This window comes from Malaclemys terrapin, chromosome 2 (assembly GCF_027887155.1).
Source record: "Malaclemys terrapin pileata isolate rMalTer1 chromosome 2, rMalTer1.hap1, whole genome shotgun sequence".
NCBI lineage: Eukaryota > Metazoa > Chordata > Testudines > Emydidae > Malaclemys > Malaclemys terrapin.
The window spans coordinates 283,988,208-284,011,394 of record NC_071506.1 but is presented as its reverse complement, the minus strand read 5'-3'; the positions used below and the strand labels follow the sequence as shown (position 1 = coordinate 284,011,394).

At 42.7% G+C, this 23,187-nt stretch overlaps 1 protein-coding gene across 2 annotated transcripts in view; it reads left to right on the top strand.

The window, feature by feature from the left end:
- The window catches only part of SMARCC1 (SWI/SNF related, matrix associated, actin dependent regulator of chromatin subfamily c member 1), a 169,172-nt gene that overhangs the window by 47,296 nt on the left and 98,689 nt on the right, over positions 1 to 23,187 (top strand). For both annotated transcript variants that reach the window (XM_054016816.1, XM_054016814.1), the window contains 8 exons: positions 1,568 to 1,692; positions 8,038 to 8,097; positions 8,983 to 9,020; positions 12,888 to 13,009; positions 16,545 to 16,616; positions 21,323 to 21,436; positions 22,399 to 22,552; positions 22,929 to 23,042. In XM_054016816.1, the coding sequence (XP_053872791.1) occupies positions 1,568 to 1,692; positions 8,038 to 8,097; positions 8,983 to 9,020; positions 12,888 to 13,009; positions 16,545 to 16,616; positions 21,323 to 21,436; positions 22,399 to 22,552; positions 22,929 to 23,042 (799 nt within the window). The remainder of the gene's footprint in view (positions 1 to 1,567; positions 1,693 to 8,037; positions 8,098 to 8,982; positions 9,021 to 12,887; positions 13,010 to 16,544; positions 16,617 to 21,322; positions 21,437 to 22,398; positions 22,553 to 22,928; positions 23,043 to 23,187) is intronic.

The window sequence follows — 23,187 nt, the reverse complement described above, 5'->3', positions numbered from 1 at the left end:
GGCAGCATTATCTCCTGTAAATGTAAACAAACTCATTTGTCTTAACGATTGACTGAACAAGAAGTAGGACTGAGTGAATTGTAGGCGCTGAAGTTTTAGGTTGTTTTGTTTTTGAGTGCAGTTATGTAACACAAAAATCTACATTTGTAAATTGCACTTTCATGACAGATTGCACTACAGTACTTGTTTGAGGTGAATTGAAAAATACTATTTCTTTTATCATTTTTACAGTGCAAATATGTGTAATAAAAAATAATATACACTTTGATTTCAATTACAGCACAGAATGCAATATATATTAAAAAGTAGAAAAACATCCAAAATATTTAATAAATTTCAATTTGTATTCTATTGTTTAACAGCGCAATAAAAACTGCGATTAATTGCGATTAATTTTTTTGAGTTAATTGCGTGAGTTAACTGCAATTAATCAACAGCCCTAATTTAATTATATTATGTTTACTATTACCAAGTGATCCAGCTATATTCACTTCTTGGACCAGATCCAGTGCTCCACTTAGGACTAAATCAAGAATTGCCTCTCCTCTGGTGAGGCAATTCCAGGACTAGCTGCTCCAAGAAGCAGTCGTTTAAGGTGTCAAGAAACTTTATCTCTTCAGTTGTCTAAAAGTCTTGAGTTGTGCGGTTTGGATTTTGTTTCGGTTTTTCTGTTAATTGCATTAGATGGTCAGGTCTCATTTAACCTAAAACTCTGAATAGTGAAATGTCAGGAACCAAGATTTAAAGTTTGGCAACTTAGAGGGGGTAGGATTGGTAGTTGACTTTTTAAACTTTTTTGTGTTTTTGTTTTTTGACTGCTCCTATTTAGCTTTAATGACCTAATGAAAATTTTGGACAAAAACATTTTTGTTATACATTTAACCCCCCGAGCTGAGGTAGAAGAGCTCACACTGCTCTGAAAACCCCAAGATGTCCTCTGACAAAACCAGAAGAAATGAGACTTGTATTCCATATCCAATTTTAAAAAAAATATTTGTAGATCCTTTTTAAGCATTTTCATATTTAACGTCTTTGGTTTGGGACAGCAAATTGTTAATTACATGACTGTATAGTAACATCTTCTGCAAACTTCATAGCCTGGTGCAGAATTTAAAAAGATGTGTATAAATGGGTCACTAGCCTCTCTAATCTTACTAACATGAGGGCCACAAATGTGCTATTTTTAGCACCTCAAATTATCTGAAATGCAGCTGTTATATCAACATGGCAAGGCAACACTGCATAAGAAAAGGAATTAAGAAGACTATCCATTTGAAACTGTGGGAGGAATTTAAATGGACAGAGTCCAATTTCCTGAGCTGGAATTTGGTCAGGACACAGGAGTTACACCATAACCCCCTACTAGGATGTTACTTTAATATTGACTTGAGAAGGCTACTATCTCCTAAGCCACCAAGACCACTTCCTGCAGCATCTAGGTGTTTCCATAGAGGTATCATCCTGACCCAACGCTCTTAACTTGAGAGGTTTTGTGGGATCATCACAAATATGGTACAGCTACAGCTTCAAGTTATCACTTGCAGAGAATTTGTCTTATCTGTTTTAGACAAGCAGGACTGTATGGGAAAAGGCGAGGTCAGAAAGAAGAGGATGAGCAAGAGGATCTTACCAAGGACATGGAGGACCCAACACCTGTACCGAACATAGAAGAAGTGGTACTTCCCAAAAATGGTAAAGTATTCACACACAAGATGTTAGCTGCACTGGGTTTTGTGAATGGTAGACCACTAAATGAACAGCAGACACTATATTTTCATTGTATATTTTAGCCAAATCTTTGAGATACTATCTCTACAAGTAGCCTTCCTTTTGGACTCTGTGGCCATGTGGTTTTATTTAGACAAGGCTTTGGAATGTGGCACTCTTTTGAAACTGGGATTACCCCTTTTATCGCAGTTTTTTTTCTTGAAATAAGTTTATGAACATTCAGTTAAGATAAGTGAATAACAAGCTAAATATTAAAGATTGTTCTCGCCCTGTGTATTCGAGTTAGGTTGTTTGCATCTAAAAATCTACATCAAGAGCAAAGAGATTATAACTGATGTGTCCAAAGTAACACATCAAGGTGGTAGACCCAGGAATAAAACCAAGCAGTGTTGATTCCCAACTTCCTGCTCCAAACCTTTGAAAACAATGTTTCTCATTACAATATACATTGGGTGAAAAGTAAAGCAGAAATACACTGCATCCTCCTAACACTATCCTTACAGCAAAGCATGCTGGGTGTTCATCTTTGTTTGAGTTTAACATAGTTTGAAGCCGAGGTACGACAGACTTTATCAATAATTAATATTCATAATTGTTTTATGGGCAGTAGAAGTATAGTATTCATGGCACTAAACGAAGCACATTCTCCAGAATGTGTAAGAATAAAAGGCTGTGGCAGTACTTCAGCCCTGAGAAGAAGGGCAAATCCAGCTTTTATTAGACACAAACAGGAGATCTGTTGTTCTATGAGACTGCACAGGATCATGTGACCAACAAAGCAAACGGTCAGTCTGACATGATAGATGTACAAAATCCAGGCACATGAATCTCACTTCTACATTAATGGCTGTAAACTCCTTTTCGCTATCCATGATAGAGGAGCTCCAGGGACAGCTATATTTGGGAAATGTGTGAAAGAGAAAGCCCATGCTTTTGTTGCTTAATCTTCATATTCTGCATCTTGAATGTTCAACATTCCAGGATGGGATACCAAAAAGTGTGTGAATAAAGCTACTTAAGTCAGCCCCAAATGCAAGATTTTTCATCATTATTTTGGGCCTGACCTTTAATTTTCTGCCATCCTTCCTCTTACCTTGACCATCACAAGTTGTCATTGTGGTACCCTACCAGATGGACTTCAAATTTGATTACTTTTTTCTCTCTGCATTGGTCAGTCATAAATGTGGTTGATTATAAAATGGGGTTGGATATAAACATTAATGTAGTATATGATTCAGAGTAGGAGGATAGTGAAAATGGAACATTGGGGTGAAGAACTCTCAAGCATAAACTGTTTATTATTCAATTTGTATTGCAGTAACACCTCGAAGCCCCAACTGAAATTAGGGCTCCATTTTGCTAAGTGTTGTACATACATACACACAGTAAGACAATCCTTGCCACAAAGAACTTACAAAGTAAATAGACAAGACAAAGGTTTGGAGAAGAAGTAGAGGCTTAGAAAACAGCCTCTGTACCAGATGACTGGAAGGTGTCTAATGTAACGATGACTTGCAGGCTGGTGAGCCTAAATGCAGTACTGGGCAAACTGGTAGAAACTATAGTAAAGAACAGAATTATCAGGCACATGGTTAAACACTATTTACTGGGGAAGAGTCAACACTGCTTTTGTAAAAGGAAGTCATGCCTCACCAATCTATCAGAATTCTTTGATGGAATCAACAAGCTTGTGAATACGCGTGATCTAGTTGATAAAATGTTCTTGGATTTTCGGAAAGCCTTTGAACATGGTGCCTTACCAAAGGCTCTTAAGCAAACAAAGTAGCCATGAGATAAGAGGGAAGGTCATCTCATGGATCAGTAAGTGGGTGAAAGATAGGAAGTACAGGGAGGGATAAATAGTCAATTTTCAGAATGGAGAGAGGTCAATAGCAAGGTCCCCCCAAGGATCTGTACTGGGAACACAAGCTGAGAGTGGATGATAGGATGGATCACTCAATGATTGCCTGTTTGGTTCATTACTTCTGAAGCACCTGGCATCAGCCACTGTTGGAAGACAGGATACTGAGCTAGATGGACGATTAGTCTGTCCCGACCCAGTATGGCCGTTCTTATGTGCTGTTCAACATATTGTGACAAAGTTCCTCCTCTGCCTTGGTGGGTCCTGTGCTTATTGGCGGATTTGCTCACCTCAGAGATTCATGGCAGCCCTCAGTTTGGCCACTTTTGCTAGTGGCTCAAACCTGCCATTCACTCAGCTAACCTCATCACTGATCAGCATGGGGAAAGGGAGGAGAACAATCTCCACAGTCTCGGCTGACCCACCTAGTGGGTTGGGGGACAGGCCAGGGACCTTCCCCTCTGGTGGGACCCACAGTCCAGGTCAGCTCCTTTTGTATCAAATAGGGAGTTGGAGGAATGGTGGGAACCCGGGCCCGCCCTCTACTCCGGGTTCCAGCCCAGGGCCCTGTGGATCGCAGCTGTCCACAGTGTTTCCTGTAACAGCTGCGTGATAGCTACAACTCCCTGGGCTACTTCCCCAAGGCCTCCTCCCAACACCTTCCTTATTCTCACCACAGGACCTTCCTCCTGGTGACACTTGTACTCCTCAGTCCTCCAGCAGTATGCCTTCTCACTCTCAGCTCCTTGTGCGCCTCTGGCTCCTAGCTCCTTGCACACGCCTCACTAACTGAAGTGAGGTCCTTTATAAACCAGGTGCTCTGATGAGCCTGCCTGTCCTGATTGATTCTAGTAGCTTCTTAATTGATTCCAGGTGTCCTAATTAGCCTGCCAGACATAATTGGTTCCAGCAACTTCCTGATTGTTCTGGAACAGCCCATTATCTTGCTCAAGGAAAAGGGACCTGCTTAATCTGGGGCTAATATATGTGCCTTCTATCACTCTCCTGTAGCCCTCTGGCCTGACCCTGTCACAATATTCATAAATGATCTGGAAAAGGGGAAAACAATGGGGTGGCAAAAATGGCAGACAGTACAAAATTACTCAAGATAGTTAAGTCCAAAACTGACAGCAAAGAGTTACCAAGGGGTTCCACCAAACTGGTTGACTAAACAGCAAAATAACAGATGAAATTCAATGTTAAGTGCAAAGTAATGCACAAAGGAAAAAAGAATCCCAACTATATGTACAGAATGATTAGGTCTAAGTTAGCCGTTACCGCCCAAGGAAGAGATCTTGGAGGCATTGTGGATAGTTTCCTGAAAACGTCCGGTCAGTGTGCAGCAACAATCAAAAAAAGCTAACAGTGTTGGGAACCATTAAAATAGAAGAAACACAAAATATAATGCCAATATATAGATTCATGGTATGCCTGCACCTTGAATTCTGCGTGCAGTTCTGATTGCCCCATCTCAAAAAAGGTGTTTTAGAATTGGTGAAGGTACAGAGAAAGTTAACACAGATGATCAAAGGTATGGAACAACTTCCATATGAGGAGAGGCTAAAACGATTAGGGCTGCTCAACGTAGAAAAGAGATGACTAAAGGTCTATAAATTATTAATGTTATGGAAAAAGTGAATAGCGAAGTTTTATTGACCCTGCTTAGAGTGATTACACATGTCCTTCCCATTTCAACTGTGTGTGCAGCTGGTGTACTGGTTTTTTTGCACCAATCAGGCAACATATTTACCAACTTTCATCCCTAAACTTTGTACTCATAAACATGAGGAGAGACTCAATACTTCAGATGTTAGGAGAGCATTAATGTTTTACTTGGACAGAACTAAACCATTTAGATCATCCTTGCAATTGTTCGTGACAGTTGCAGACCGAATGGAAGGACCTTCTGATCTCTTCTCAAATAATTTTGTTGTGGATCTCCTCTTCTATACATTTGTGCTATGACATGGCCAGTCTAACACCACCAAGTAGGGTACTAGTTCTTTCAACCACATCTCTCTCATCCTCTGCAACTTTTCTAGTCCGTATGCTTGTCCTGGACATTTGTGGAGCTGCAACTTGGTTTTTAGTGCACACTTTTGCCTCTCATTATGCCATTTTGCAACAGTTTAGAGATGATGCTAGCTATGGATGTGTAGTCCTTCAATTGTTATTCAGGTAAACTCTGATCCCACCTCTCAGTTGAGCTATTTCTGTGGTACCTGAGGCATGATGGACTTGTGCAAATCACTCAAAGAAGAAAAAATGGTTACTCACTTGTTCTGTAACTCTGGTTCTTTAAGATGTCTCACATTCCGTGACCCACCTTTCTTCCTTTCTTACTGGAGATTTCCCAGTAAGAAAGAACTGAGGGGATTCAGGGCTGGCTCTGCCCTTTATATCCTCACACTGCAACATAAGGCAGCAGAGGGTGACTGCACCAGTGCACTGGGTGTGCGCACACCTGAAGTAGAATGGGCATGTGGAATACATCTCAAAGAACAACCATTACAAATCCAGTTTTAAATACGAGAAAGTACTTTTTCACACTGTGGATAACTAACTTGTGGAACTCATTGCTATGAAATGTTGTGATGGCCGAAGTATAACTGCGTTAAAAAAAGAAATGGATAAATTCATGGAGGATAGGTCCATCGATGGCTATTATCCAAGATGGTCAAGGATGGTACCCCGTGCTTGGGGCAACCCTAAATCTCTCATGATCAGAAGCCAGGTGTGGAAGATGGGTAGATCTACTCTATAATTGCCCTCTTCTGTACACTCCACTGAAGCTCTGGTACGGACCATTGTTGGAGATAGGATACTGGGCAAGACGGACTATGGTCTGACCCAGTATGGCAGCTCTTATGGTCTTAGAGAGGTGACTTGCCCATGGTCACACAGCAGGTTAGTGACAAAGCCAGAAATAGAACCCAACTCTGAGTCTTACCATTGTCCTGTTTACTAGACCACACTATCTCCTATGGACATCATAAAATCCCTCTTGGACAATTGGTTAAGTACAGCAATGAGAAGAGGGGTAGGTCCCTAATTTCAGGAGTTAGGCTCCCAAGTGCTATTTGGCTTTGGAAATCTGCCTCTGAGTTGTTGGTTTGTTTGGGATTTTTTTTTTCTTCCTGAAACAAGTATGGTCACTGCCAGAGGTAGGATACTGGACTGCATAGACCATTGTTCTTTTATGTGTTGGTAGTTCGTATGGCCGTCAATAATTAACGTATTTTAATTTTTTGAATCTGAAGTACAATAGGTTAGTTCCTGTGATATGGGATTTGGAACATGGTAGTTGGAGGTAGTTTTGGTGGCTTAGATCTAAGGATACTGCACAGTGTGCACCAGCAATAAACTTCAGCCACAACTACTACTGAGGGAATTCTGCACCAAAAAATTAAAAATTCTGCGCACAATATTTTAAAATTCTGCATATTTTTTGTCCAAATAACACAATATAATCATGCCAGTTTCAATTATTTTGGTAATTTATTTAAAAATATCTGTCAGCAAGTATGTCTGTAGCAATACAGACAAAAAAAGACTCAGGTAATTTTTTTTTGACACATAGATTCCTTGCTAGGCATATTAATACAGAACTTTAAGTAATTCATTTAAACTACAATACAGAAACTTATTTCCCGAATCCCTCAGAAACAGCGCAAAGGCTTAGGGCAGTCAGGGGTAACAGCAGAGCTGAGGGAGAGGGAAGGAGCCTGAGAGTGAACCTGCAGGGTTGTTGGATGTGGGTAGGAGAAGTATGGAACAGTTGTTTGGGGGTTTTTTTTGGGGGGGGGGGTAGGGATTGTTAGGGCGTTGGGGAGCCTCCCTCATGCAGACCATGGCTGACCCCATGCCTCTTCCATTCAGTCAGGCACGTCTGCCCCTGTCTGTGTGGCCCTGCACCTCCACTCCCATTCAACCCCTGGCTCAATGCTCTCACCCCACTAACTCCTGAGCCTGCTCCCCAGTCTGTCCCCCTCCACTAGCCCTTCTGCACCCCAGTCTGTGACTCCCCCAGCAGCCCCATGTGCCCCACTCTGCCTGTCCAAACCTGGCTGTGCAAGCAGGGTGGTGTGATGAATGCAGCCAGCTGCTGGATGTTCTCATGCCACAGTGGCATCTGGTGGGTGAAAGGTGGAACTGCAGCACTCCTCTGGTGGAATGTATTTTCTGTGGGGGGGAAAAAGATTCTGCACCAGACATGAATTCTGTGTGTTTGCAGTGGTGCAGAATTCCCCCAGGAGTACACAATGTGGAGAGCCCGGCATATCTGTAGTAATGTATGGGGTTGGCCTTTTCTCCCCAATAAAACAAAGGGATGCTAGTGTGGTAGGTGAGACAGATGTGCTTGCTAGGGAATGTTGTGTGCTTGTAAGGATTGAATCTTGATAGAGGGGTTACAAATGTCACATTTTCAATCTTGTTTACTTTCACAGTGAACCCAAAGAAAGACAGCGAAAACACGCCAGTGAAAGGAGGAACAGTAGCAGACCTAGGTAAAAAAAAAATTATATATTTTTAATTCTTTTTAGTCATTGTCTCATATAATGGACCCCTGTTTGTGCAATAAATGTTTTGTAATTTTTTTATATTTAAAAAAGAAAAATGTGGTAAAACCAGATACTTGAAATTTTTTTAGATGTTCTTCCATCTGTGGAATCTCCATTTGGTACTTGTATTCTACCATCTAATGCAAATGTATGTGATAGAAGTTATTAGCTTTTTCCCTTGAAGCTGCTCCCTTGTAGACATTCTTTACACTATTACTGAGCTTGGTATATAGGGGCAGATACTTATCTTTTCCAGATCCCTTCTTTCCATGTTCTGGGAACCAGAGTGATTCACTTTGAGACATACCTGAGCACTGCTGGGCTCTAGGCATTAAAGACCTAAATGAGTCTTCTACATTCTGGTGTGCAGGGCTGCATATAAGGATCTGGGCCAGGGGTAGTCAACTTTTTATTTTTGGTCAAGGTCCAGATTTCTTGGTCAAAGTATAGTCAAAAGTCCAGACTTCCGACAAACATTTTTCACTTCCCGATAACAATAATGATGATTAAAAAATAAAAAGATTTTGCAGTCCGTTCAAAAGCATCTGCCAGTCTGGATTTGGCCCGCGGTCCACCTTTTGGTATCGAGAGAGCTTAATTATCCTTGCTGTGTATTTATGCTCTTATCCTCTTTCTCTGTGGCAGCTCAGTGTGCATGAAGAAGAGATTATGCTTTAATGTTGCACTGTCCATGTTCCTTTTTCTTGTGTCTCCTCCACCCACCCCAAACAAACAAAATCCTGTCCAGTAAAATGACTGTGATGTACAAAGGTTTGCAGGTAATCCAGCTGCATTTTATTAGTTTAATTCTCTTTGCTCTTTACCTTGCAGATGAGCAGGATGAAGAGACAGTTGCTACAGGAGGAAAGGTAACAACTGTTCAGTTAGAAAAGTTTAGTAGGGAATAACCTTCATCTGACCTTCAAGAACTTAAACTGTACCTTGCTCCTAAATTGTCTTTAAGAATAAATACATCCTTTCATAGAATCATAGATTATAGGACTGGAAGGGACCTCGAGAGGTCATCGAGTCCAGTCCCCTGCCCGCATGGCAGGACCAAATACTGTCTAGACCATCCCTGATAGACATTTATCTAACCTACTCTTAAATATCTCCAGAGACGGAGATTCCACAACCTCCCTAGGCAATTTGTTCCAGTGCTTAACCACCCTGACAGTTAGGAACTTTTTCCTAATGTCCAACCTAGACCTCCCTTGCTGCAGTTTAAACCCATTGTTTCTGGTTCTATCCTTAGAGGCTAAGGTGAACAAGTTCTCTCCCTCCTCCTCATGACACCCTTTTAGATACCTGAAAACTGCTATCATGTCCCCTCTCAGTCTTCTCTTCTCCAAACTAAACAAACCCAGTTCTTTCAGCCTTCCTTCATAGGTCATGTTCTCAAGACCTTTAATCATTCTTGTTGCTCTTCTTTGGACCCTTTCCAATTTCTCCACATCTTTTTTAAAATGCGGCGCCCAGAACTGGACACAATACTCCAGCTGAGGCCTAACCAGAGCAGAGTAGAGCGGAAGAATGACTTCTCGTGTCTTGCTCACAACACACCTGTTAATGCATCCCAGAATCATGTTTGCTTTTTTTGCAACAGCATCACACTGTTGACTCATATTTAGCTTGTGGTCCACTATAACCCCTAGATCCCTTTCTGCCGTACTCCTTCCTAGACAGTCTTTTCCCATTCTGTATGTGTGAAATTGATTTTTCCTTCCTAAGTGGAGCACTTTGCATTTGTCTTTGTTAAACTTCATCCTGTTTAACTCAGACCATTTCTCCAATTTGTCCAGATCATTTTGAATTATGACCCTGTCCTCCAAAGTAGTTGCAATCCCTCCCAGTTTGGTATCATCCGCAAACTTAATAAGCGTACTTTCTATGCCAATATCTAAGTCGATGATGAAGATATTGAACAGAGCCGGTCCCAAAACAGACCCCTGCGGAACCCCACTCGTTACGCCTTTCCAGCAGGATTGGGAACCATTAATAACAACTCTCTGAGTACGGTTATCCAGCCAGTTATGCACCCACCTTATAGTAGCCCCATCTAATTTGTATTTGCCTAGTTTATCGATAAGAATATCATGCGAGACCGTATCAAATGCCTTACTAAAGTCTAGGTATACCACATCCACCGCTTCACCCTTATCCACAAGGCTCGTTATTCTATCAAAGAAAGCTATCAGATTGGTTTGACACGATTTGTTCTTCACAAATCCATGCTGGCTGTTCCCTATCACCTTACCACCTTCCAAGTGTTTGCAGATGATTTCCTTAATTACTTGCTCCATTATCTTCCCTGGCACAGAAGTTAAACTAACTGGTCTGTAGTTACCTGGGTTGTTTTTATTTCCCTTTTTATAGATGGGCACTATATTTGCCCTTTTCCAGTCTTCTGGAATCTCTCCCGTCTCCCATGACTTTCCAAAGATAATAGCTAGAGGCTCAGATACCTCCTCTATTAGCTCCTTGAGTATTCTAGGATGCATTTCATCAGGCCCGGGTGACTTGCAGGCATCTAACTTTTCTCCTTTGTAGGAGAGAGTCTTCTGCTCATATGAAGTTCTCCTTTATATAGTAAAAGAGAATTTACTTAGTATTGTGAGGTTACTACACACTTTTAAACGTAAGTTAAATGAAATCTGAAGAGACTTAAATAAACTTCAGCATGCTTTGCTCGGCTTTTAAAAACCTGCAGGATTGAATCCTCTGTTTTGGGGAACAAAAACAACAAGGAGTCTGGTGGCACCTTAAAGACTAACAGATTTATTTGGGCATAAGCTTTCGTGAGTAAAAACCTCACTTCTTCGGATGCATAGGGGAAAATTTATTAATTGAATTGTTGAAAATGTAGTGTCTTATGTATAAACAATTTGCCAAGTAAACCTTACTGTTCTGGTGGAGCACTGACCTCTAGAGGCCACTCATGCAGATGAGACAGAGCCAGATTTCCAAAATTTGGTGCATCTATTTGCATGTGTGGAATTTGTGTGCCTAACATGTACACCTGTGCACGCCAGTTAGGTTTGTTTGCACTTGCACATGTCCAACTTTGAAAACCTATCCCATACTCACTCTACTCAGTCTGTGCTATTCTTGTTTTACTAAATTTGGGGTATATATCTGATTTGTATGTGGATTTGCTGTAAAATTGAAGAACCTTTATGCTGATTGAAAAGGGGAGAGAAGAAAGAATCTAAGGGCTTGTCTACAGTGTCAATTTATGGCACTGCAACTTTCTCGCTCAGGGGTGTGAAAAAACACCCCCCTGAGCGCAGCACGTTTCAGCACTGTGAAGCACCAGTGTAAACCGTGCACCAGCGCTGGGAGCTCTGCCATGACTACACAAGCCACGTTAAAGCGCTGCCGTGGCAGCGTTTTAGCGTTGCCATTGTAGACTAGCCCTTAGGCTGCTGTGCTCACGGGTGTGAAATCCACACCCTTCAGCCCTGTGACTGTGCTGACCCAACTCACCATGCAGACGCAGTTACATCGACGGAATAATATTCCATTGACCTAGCTGCCATTGCTCAGGGAGGTGGAGTTCATAAAGCAGCAGAAAACCTCTTTCTATCATTAGTATGTGTCCACGTTGTGGGATTACAGCGGTATAGCTACAGCACCGTAGGTATGGTGCCATAGCAGCCCTAATGTAGGCATGGCTGTAGTGGTGTATGCCATCTATCCAGATTGTAACCAGTTATGACTTTTGAAGTGTTATATAACCACCAACCTCACCCTGTCCCCTTCTCCCTCCACCCTGACACACACACGGAGTACACAAAAACCCATACACGGTATTCGATGTCGTCATGCCTTTTCAACAAGGGCTGATTCCTCCAACAGTTAGGTTTGTCAACGCATTCAGCTCAGATTTCCTTCTTAAACACTGCTGCCACAGCCCAGTAATCTCCCCTAAAAAGCCTCAACAGCCTCTTTCAACACAGAACAGCTTCAAGAATCCTGGATCAGGCCAGGTTTGGGGGTGGTTGTTTTTTGTTTTTGTCTCAGCAGTCCTTCTCAGAACAGGATCCCATAGTCAAGGAAGCCGAAGCCTTCCTGGTGACACCACCTGCGCAGCCATGCACTTACCTCCAGGATGTAGCCATATCTCCCTGGGTCCCTACCCTTGACTGAAAGGAACAATGAGAACACCACTTGCACCCTTCACCCTCACTCTGAACCTTATAGTCACTTCTCATCTGCTCAGGGTCATACCTTGCAGTATCAGTAGGGCCCACATGCACAAGCAGCATGGGATAGTAGAGGGCTGGATGATCCTATGCAATCTCTGTGGCCAACTGAGAGTGGTGTTTCATGGGTTAGGATAGGATGAAATATGCTTTTTTTTATTCCCTTTTCTTGAACATTCCTCCACATTGGAATGTCAGCCTCTGAGTCATGCTAACCACCTGCAAGTATTTCCTGGCATCAGTAGTACTAGACGTAGCCTATTGAGGGACTTGCAAGTTTCTGATTAGGATTCTGTATTTACAGTGCTTATTGCCGGCACACATTAACTGGGCGTGTGGACCTTGCTACAGCGCACTGAGAGTTCCATAGCGCAGCAGATTGCACACAGCCAGTTAGTACACTGTAGATTAACACTGCAACTTGCTGTGCACTAGACCACTGTGTAGACAAGTCCTTATTCATGCTTTCTCCCTCTCTCTCTCCCCCCCCCCCCCATTTTTAACGCTTTTATTGTCTTTCTCCTGCTGTAGGAAGATGAAGATCCCAACAAAGGTGATCAGAGTCGATCCATTGACCCGGGTGAAGACAATGTCACAGAACAGACCAATCACATAATTATTCCAAGCTATGCATCATGGTTTGACTACAACTGGTAAGAACAAAATATGGGGAGAGGATTCAGAGAGTTACTGACCATCTTTCACCAGTTAAATACCTGGGCTGGAATTCTGTTGAGTTGCAAGCAGAAATTAATTTAGTTTAGGTCTAGCGCCTTTTTGACAGCTATCCCCATTGCAAAATGCACCTTAATGTGATTAGAAGTTCTTTGTTCTTAGCCTTGTAGGGCTTGTGGTAGGTTAGAATTAAGGTGGAGAAGTTTGCACAGTACCTGTCTTCGGTATGCCTTGCCTTGGCTAGTGTTGCTTAGACTTATTTTTCATGAGTCCCATATTTGCCAATAACCTTCCTGCTCACCCATAACCTACCTTGGCTGCTAATTTTTCTAGAAATGGGAAATGTTTAACCATCATGGATTTCAAATATTGACTCTAAAAGGATTATTTATTATTTGGACTTTATCTGTGGGGGAAGAATGTCTGCTTGTCTTTGAATTCCCCTTCATCCTTTTTTATAAAGAGTGTCCAGCTTATTACGACTGTGTAGCTCAAAGATCTAGGTGAACTAACCAACGCTGGGTGTGTGTTGGGAGTGGAAGAGGAGTAGTCTGAGTGACTAGATCTAGAATTGCTAATCACTGGTGTCTGGAAACCCAGCCCTTACTGTAGTGATTTTTTTTCAAAATACATGTTTTCAAAACTCAGGTGAGAGATTGTCACTAACCTGAAGTGGCCATCATTTGAGGGGAAGACCTCTTTGCCTGTGTGCCATTTTAGGGTTATAACATTGATGTTTCCTTTGTTGAAGTTCTAGGCTGTTGCAGCTGTGACAGCAAATTCTAATCTATACAAATGCATCCTTAACACGTTTCCAAATTTTCACAAAATGATCGTATGTGTCAGATGTCATCTTAGTTGTCGTCTTTCATTATTATTATTTGAAAGAGATGCAATGGTTAGGTCATTAGCCTGAGATTTGGGTTCAGTTTTCTGCTTTGCCAAACTATGACCCTTGGGCAAAGTGTCTGTGCCTAAAAATGAGGATAAAAAATGGCAATTAGCCAGGATGGACAGGGATGATGTCCCGGGATGATGTCCCTAGCCTCTGTTTACCAGAAGCTGGGAATGGGCGATAGGGGATGAATCACTTGATCATTACCTGTTCTGTGCATTCCCTCTGGGGCACCTGGCATTGGCCACTGTCAGAAGACAGGATACTGGGCTAGATGTACCTTTGGTCTGACCCAGTATGGCTGTCCTTATGTTAAGAATACTGTCCTACCTCGCAATGTTGTCGTGAGGATAAATATATTAAAGGATTGTTAGGTGCTTAGGTACTCTGGTACTGGAGAGAGAGAACATTTTGTATTACGGTACCACCCAGAGGCCTCACTCGGAATCAAGGTACAATTATGCTGGGGCTTTCAGGCAAAATCCTGATATTTCAGTTGCAGGTTGTCTACTAAGAGGATTCCAGATTAATCTGTTTATAGCAGCAGTAATAATCCTAATGGGCTCTCACAGGCAGCTAAATCAGTTTGTGCAACATGACTGGCAGAAACTTGGTGCTGTGTTTCTGTAGACCCATACAAAACTGCTCATTAGATCATTAATGTCCACTATGACGCTTATGCTCCAATACATCCCTTAGTCTATAAGGTGTCACAGGACTCTTTGTTGCTTTAGACTAGACACTGTTTTCTAAAATATTTTGTAAATTGTTATGGACAAAGTCATTCTAAGGCTAATATCATTTGGCTCCAGCAAAAAAAAAAAAAAAATGTTTGTGTGCGTTGTATAGCACCAGCATGACCGGATCCTGACTGGTGTCATTGCATACTACTTCAACGCAAATAATACATACTAGAGAGAATGAGTATCTGAAGGAAAAACTGCTATGATTTTCTTTTACAAGGAGTGTTCTTTCTTCTCTCCCCATGCCCCCATCCCGTCCTCCAAAGAAGGAGTTATATCTAAAGGCCATCATAATTGTCCCCAATTCTTAACTTCATACAAAAAAAGTTGTCATTGTATGAGCTTATTAAAGTAATTTTATGGAGGGAATCTCATTACTGTGCCATTTAAGCGTCTTTTACAAAATGGGGCTGACTTTTTTTATCATTGCCTAAAACAGAAAAGCTATTTCATAGTTCAGTTGATGGCAAGAGAATTATATCCAGAATACTGTGTATTCCTTGCTGTTTTAATACACATAACCCAGGAAAGAGCTCATCCATTAAAGCATGGAGAAATGAGTTGAATAATCAAGGACCATATAAATTTTGGCTGACAAGTTTGATTTTTTAAGCAGGATGAATTTCTATTTGCACTTTACATTTCATAGCCTGGTATAAGATTATTTTTCATATTCTATTTACCTCGTGTGTATTGCACAAAATGAACTGACTAGCTTTATGGTGATAGAATTCTGGAGGTGGAATTACTCTAAAGTTGAAATGTCTTGATCAGTTTGCTTTGTTTTTTTTTAAAGTAACAGATCAGCAAACCATATTTCCTCCTTACGCTTTATTTGAAGGATGAGAGAAACTAACGGAAATCTCTTCACCTGCTACAGCATATGTTACTTGCAGCTAGTCTAGTAAAAGCTGTAGAATGGTAGTCTTCTTTCATCCCCCTTCAGTCAACTAAAAAATTCCACTTTTATTTGAAATTTCCCCCATAGTATTTACATGTAATGCATTAAATAACTGACTAAACTAAACTGAATTTTTACTTTATCCTTTGGGCTAGTTTACTTCGTGTGTTTGATAGCACTTTGTGTATTCTCAGTTTTGCTGTACAATAAGTCAGTTTCCTCTTTTATTTGTGTGTATCTTTCACATGGCAGCAGCAGAAAGAGAATTTTTTGTAAGAAAATGAGATTGTAAAATCCCCCCAAAACAGACAGAGCTTTAATTCAATTTAATTTTTTATTCTTTTTATTTTAAATTGACTAGTGCAAAGATGTTGAAATATAGGATCATAAACTTAATACTCCTAAATGCCTATTTAGGCATTTGCCTGACTTTCAAAGCGATGAGCTCCCAATTCTAATGCTGCATGATTTTGAAGCAGATATTTGCAGGCTTACCATTACATATGAATTGCAAACATTTAGGTTTTTTTTGAGGCAATCAGACCTGTGCTGAATACACTCTACTGATTAGACTGGGGTGCAGGCGAGTGCATTTATCAACCTATAAACTTTCAAAACATTAGTGTAAAAATCTTGTTTTATGAGTTGAACATCTTGTTTCCTCTCACTCCACCCAAGTCTGATTAAAGGAACGTTGGGCATGTATCTTTCCATCACTTGAATTAAGCACAATCTTGACAATTCATGTCTAAACTGCTCTGCTTATGTGGTTAAAACTAAGTAATTAGAGAATATATTTCTATATGCTGTGTTGGGATATTTGGGTGTGTGTACAGTGTTCGTTTTAAATGTTAGCACTTTAGGTGCGCATGTTACGGGTGGGTAAAAGTTCTTGAAGGTGAACTCAAGCTATTGGCAGCTGGATTTTGTATATTCTCTTTAGTAACCATGTTGCTTATCACACTTTCTTGCAGTATTCATGTAATTGAACGCCGCGCTCTTCCAGAGTTCTTCAATGGGAAAAACAAGTCCAAGACTCCAGAAATGTAAGTAAAATGCATAGATATAGGCATGTGGCTGTGTTCCCTAAATCAGGGGTCTCAAACATGCGGGCTGCATGCTGCCCATGGAGTTTTTTCCTGAGGCCCCCCCATAGGTGCCAATTCCACCGGCAGCCAAGTTCCCCTCATCCTCCATCTCCGCTCCCCACTACTCCAGCCCAAACAAGGACAGTCAATTAGAAATAATGGGAGTAAAAAATCATAAATGATTTTCTTGGCCCCATGACTCATGACTCTTTCTTGAATCAGTTCTCCTGTTACCCCTTTCTTTCCAGTTTCCTCTGCTTCCTTTGTTTTGGTGCGTCGTTCTTTGCCACTTCAAGTGTTTTTGAGGCGCTTTGAAATTTTCTCTGCGCTTCTGCAGGTTACGCCTCAGCATTCTTTGGGCTCAGTTTGACTTAGTGCAATTTTTACTCCTGGGGGATTCTGCATGCCCGCAGAAAATACCCCCATCCTGCAGAATTCCTGTGCTTGGGGCCATGGGTGCGGTTTTTTTTGGGGGGGGTTTCCCAAAACAGAGGGGAGGCATAGGGAGGCACACGGGGTTATATGCCACTCCCCCCTATTTCTGCAAGCGCAGAGCTACCCAGCTGAAGGAGGCTGCGTCTAGGCTTTTGCTGACTCTTCAGCTGAACGCCGCACCCTGGGTCCTAGTGCCAGTCGTGTTTCACTTCTGTGTGCTGCGAGGCTTCCTTGTTTTCTGTGCAGCAGTGAGTGCCTGCGGTGGGGCTGGATAAGCGGGGGTTGGGGAAAATGATGGAAGAAGAGGTGTGGGGAAGGAAGCAGGGGTAGAAAAGGGCAGGGGGAGGTGAATGTGAGAGTGAGGGGGATGAGATGGGGAAGAAAAGGGGATAGGGGAGTCACGGGGGAAAGCGGGAGCCCAGCTGGGGCTCCCCCGTTATGCCGGGCCATCAAACCCTCACCCTGACAAGCTCTACCCCCTACCCCTAGGCCCCTCCAAGCCCCCCACACCCTGACCCCAACCAGCTATACCTGGACCCCCAACCTAGAAGCCCCACTCCCCCAGCACCCAGACCCCCCACTGGCCCCCTGCTGATCCCCAACCACCTTCACCTGGATCACCTGCAGAGTCTCATTGCCCCTGCACCCCGAAACCCCCAATGAGCCCCTGTGCATCCAGATCTCGCACTGAGCCACCCTCACCCAGATTCCCCACACAGAAACGCTCACCCTACACCTGGATGCCCCCACACCAAGTCCCTCCACACTTGGATCCTGCTGGACTGAGCCTTCTCATCTGCACCTGGGTGTTTCTGGGGCAGGCCCAGCCCTTGCACTGTATCAGGGTCAGGTGCAGCCTCACTGCCGAGTCCCTATACCAGGGGAGGCAGGAGCTTCAGGGTGATCTCCCACCTCAATGCAGCCAGTCGCCTGTATTCCCCACTGCCGTCCTGGAGCAACATTTATTTATTGACAAATAAAATTTGCAGAATTTTAAAATATTGTGTGCAGAATTTTTAGTTTTTGGTGCAGAATTCCCTCAGGAGTAAATTTTTCCTTTTCAGCATGTCATCCTCGTCTTCCCTTAAGCGACAGCAGCTTTAAGTAATGTACTTGTAGCAAAAAGACATCAGTTAAGAACAAGCACAACTGCTACATTCCTGTGCTTTGGTGTTGAATGTTACATGCATGGGTGTCAGAGCTGCCTGGATGTCTCTGAAAACCATTAAGTTTTATGAATCCCTTCGATCACTTTTAAAGGCTCTGAGTGCCTCTTGTAAGTAGGCCTTCCGTTTGAAGCATGAGTTGGCCAATGCTCACGCAAGAGCTTGCGGGCAGAGGTATTCATAACTAGACAGACTACTGATACTGATCTTAGAACCTTTAGCTTTGACACTGAGAACCATTTGGAAGTGGACTTTACCATTCGGCAACCGCTATCTTTCACTGTGTGGCATGCCTGGTTTACAAGGCTAAAAACTGGTTGAGCTGTGGAAAAAGGCTGCCCAGTATGGCAGTCATCTCCAGGAGTGGTGGAAGATTGAGTCTGAAGGCATAGACCTAGTCTAGTATCAAGTGTGGAGGCCTTGTAAAACTGGGCAGCACAGTATGGGGAGGAGGTGACCAGTCCTCTGTGGTGAAAGAAATGGTTCGGGACTATTTAGAAAAACTGGACGAGCACAAGTCCATGGGGCCGGATGCGCTGCATATGAGGGTGCTAAAGGAGTTGGCGGATGTGATTGCGGAGCCATTGGCCATTATCTTTGAAAACTCATGGCGATCGGGGGAGGTCCCGGATGACTGGAAAAAGGCTAATGTAGTGCCCATCTTTAAAAAAGGGAAGGAGGAGGATCCGGGGAACTACAGGCCAGTCAGCTTCACCTCAGTCCCTGGAAAAATCATGGAGCAGGTCCTCAAGGAATCAATTATGAAGCACTTAAAGGAGAGGAAAATGATCAGGAACAGTCAGCATGGATTCACCAAGGGCAAGTCATGCCTGACTAACCAAATTGCCTTCTATGAGGAGATAACTGGCTCTGTGGATGAGGGGAAAGCAGTGGATGTGTTATTCCTTGACTTTAGCAAAGCTTTTGATACAGTCTCCCAAAGTATTCTTGCCACCAAGTTAAAGAAGTATGGGCTGGATGAATGGACTATAAGGTGGATAGAAAGCTGGCTAGATCGTCGGGCTCAACGGGTAGTGATCAACGGCTCCATGTCTAGTTGGCAGCCGGTTTCAGGCGGAGTGCCCCAGGGGTCGGTCCTGGGGCCGGTTTTGTTCAATATCTTCATTAATGATCTGGAGGATGGCGTGGACTGCCCTCTCAGCAAGTTTGCAGATGACACTAAACTGGGAGGAGTGGTAGATATGCTGGAGGGTAGGGATAGGATACAGAGGGACCTAGACAAATTAGAGGATTGGGCCAAAAGAAACCTGATGAGGTTAAGTTTCAGAGTAACAGCCGTGTTAGTCTGTATCCACAAAAAGAAGAACAGGAGTACTTGTGGCACCTTAGAGACTAACAAATTTATTAGAGCATAAGCTTTCACGGAGAAGTGGGCTGTAGTCCACGAAAGCTTATGCTCTAATAAATTTGTTAGTCTCTAAGGTGCCACAAGTACTCCTGTTCTTCTTTTTGCTGATGAGGTTAAACAATGACAAGTGCAGAGTCCTGCACTTAGGACGGAAGAATCCCATGCACTGTTACAGACTAGGGACTGAATGGCTAGGAAGCAGTTCTGCAGAAAAGGACCTAGGGGTTACAGTGGACGAGAAGCTGGATATGAGTCAACAGTGTGCCCTTGTTGCCAAGAAGGCTAACAGCATTTTGGGCTGTATAAGTAGGGGCATTGCCAGCAGATCGAGGGACGTGATCGTTCCCCTCTATTCGACATTGGTGAGGCCTCATCTGGAGTACTGTGTCCAGTTTTGGGCCCCACACTACAAGAAGGATGTGGAAAAATTGGAAAGAGTCCAGCGGAGGGCAACAAAAATGATTAGGGGGCTGGAGCACATGACTTATAAGGAGAGGCTGAGGGAACTGGGATTATTTAGTGTGGAGAAGAGAAGGAATGAGGGGGGATTTGATAGCTGCTTTCAACTACCTGAAAGGGGATTCCAAAGAGGATGGATCTAGACTGTTCTCAGTGGTGGCAGATGACAGAACAAGGAGTAATGGTCTCAAGTTGCAGTTGGGGAGCTTTAGGTTGGATATTAGGAACAACTTTTTCATTAGGAGGCTGGTGAAGCACTGGAATGGGTTACCTAGGGAGGTGGTGGAATCTCCTTCCTTAGAGGTTTTTACGGTCAGGCTTGACAAAGCCCTGGCTGGGATGATTTAGTTGGGAATTGGTCCTGCTTTGAACAGGGGGTTGGACTAGATGACCTCCTGAGGTCCCTTCCAACCCTGATATTCTATAAAGCGCCACTGACCTGGAATGCTGTTTCAGCTGTTGGTGCCTAGTTATGTGATACCCAAGTTACAGCCAGGCTTGCAGACTGATAGGGAAGGGCATTGAGCGGACAATGTATGGGGGACCTCTTGTACCCGTGTGAATACTTTAGGCATCTTAAGTGTTTGGGTCAATGGCCAAAAAGCACATCTGGAACCAAAACAAAAATGTCAACGAATTGTTAATGATTCTGGCCATCTTTAAATGCCAGGGTTGAGCCCCTCATTTGGAATGAGCTTTTTCACTTTTTTTTCTTTTTTTTGGGGGGGAGAGGGGGGTTTGCCTGCTTATATTTCACAACAACGAGAGAGCTATTTTGGCAATCTGAGAGCTACTTTTAATTTGCGGATTATTTATTAAACACATAAAGAATAGTTGATACTTTGACAACACACACAGAAAGATATGGACCCTGATTAAAACTAAATAGACACAAATATAAAATGCTTAGGGGGTGAGTCAGATGATGTCACACAAACAAATTTGATAAAGAAATACACACTTAACTTCTTGTGCTTTATATTGATTGCAAAGTTCATTAGGAGTAACCAGAAAACCCTGCAGGTCTTCAGCTTCACTGTCACCCTGCAGTTATAAGTGTGCATTTTAGGACTTTATGGTTCTTGAACTGAATATCAGGCACCCCTGGCTTGCTGTACATATTGAAGGATGGGGGCCAACATGGAGATATTTTAGTAATGGTCAGAATTTGAAATGACACATACTATGAACCTGTGTAGATTTTCAAATGTCTGTGAACTGCCTTCTCTTTCCAGATACCTGGCTTACCGTAACTTCATGATTGATACGTATCGCTTAAACCCTCAGGAGTACTTGACCAGCACTGCCTGCAGAAGGAACTTGACTGGAGATGTATGTGCTGTAATGAGGTAAAATCTTAAATCTTGCAGCCACTACCCTTGGCTGTAACAATACATTTTATCCCAGCAAAGCTGCTTTATTACAAATTGTAAGTTATATCTCCTGCATAATGAGGTAGAAGACTTGGGGCCTGGGCGCATCAATTATGTTTCTATTAGATCATTTTTTTTTCCTTTTGTGGTGAACACCACATTTTATAAGACCCTTATTGACAGTGAATATAACAGTAGAAGTTAAATACTGTGAGCATGGCTCCGAGACCAGCAAGAGATTGCATGTTAACTAATACAGTGATATTCAGCTTCTACCATGCAATTTTTTTTTAGTATGTTTTTAGAATTTCCAGTATGGCAGCTCACTGTGTGTTTTTTGCCAAGTGAGCATCTTATATCTGTATTGTGATAAATACTTTTTTAAAATAGCTTTTTTTGTACAACAGATTCCAAAGCATGTTATACTCCATACATACAGCATCACTGATGCACAATCACCCTGAGGCAGATGGTGGAAGCTAACTGATGCATAGTACGGAAACTATCACAATTCATCCCACTCTTTTCTCTCTCTCCTCTCCTCTCCTCTCCCCCTCCCCTTCCCCCCCATCCCCCCTCCTCCAAAGAAGTTTTCACATCAGCAGGCTTAGCTTTAGATCTGTTTTCTGAATTGTGTGAAATGGTTTCCCGTTGCCCATAATTGAAATTGTCGGTCCACTCTCATTTTGTTGAATGCAGAGAAGTGGGATTGTCAAGCCTGCATTGAGAATTAATGCATTGTGTTCTGTTTCCCTGTCTGTGATAAAGGAGAAGTGTAGGCAGCTATAGGACAGTGCTCAACCTGCCTGTGTTTGATTTGCAGCAAATGCATCACAGTTCCACACTTGAACTTTCTCCCTGGTATCTTCTTTCTGCAGCTGCAGATGTGCTTGAGGGTTTGTTTCCTCAGACTTTAATCATGTAATGTTGTTTCCTAGAGTGCATGCCTTTCTGGAGCAGTGGGGTCTAGTTAACTACCAAGTGGATCCAGAAAGCCGTCCCATGGCAATGGGCCCTCCTCCTACTCCTCACTTCAATGTGCTTGCTGATACCCCCTCTGGACTTATGCCTCTTCATCTCCGAGCTCCTCAGGTAAATCCTACAGGTGCCACCACCATGTCCATGTGCGCACACTTATTCAGATAGAAATAGTGGTACATGTATTTTGGGAATGGCTTAATGTAGTCCTAACTAGTCTGTATTTGGAGCTACGGGCAGTGGTGTGCGTACCTGAATGAAGTATGTATCCTTCTCTTCACATGCCCTTCGGTCTCAATGAGATTCTGTTAGTAGTAGATTTTCCATCTCTCCATCATTCTGTAAAGTAATGCTGCACCTACAGTTGCAGCGCTCCAAACCCAAATTTGCTAGTTTTGTGTGTAAATAGTGGTGAGTGGGGAGAATGCTAGTTCAGTGCACATCTGTGTAGATGCATTTTGATGATCATTTGTTTGGGGTTTTTGTTTAGGTCCCTGCTGCCCAGCAGATGTTGAGCTTTCCTGAGAAAAACAAAGAAAAGCCTACTGACCTGCAGAACTTCGGACTTCGCACAGACATTTACTCAAAGAAGACCTTGGCAAAGGTAAAGTTGCTTGGGTTTTTCTTTCCCTTTGGCTTCTATTGAGCTTTCTTCCACAAACCTTAGTCATTACATAATCACTAGGTGGGATGTTGCTGCTCCTCCATCCTTGTCCCATGTGTCTTCCACCTGGACAGTATTCTAAATT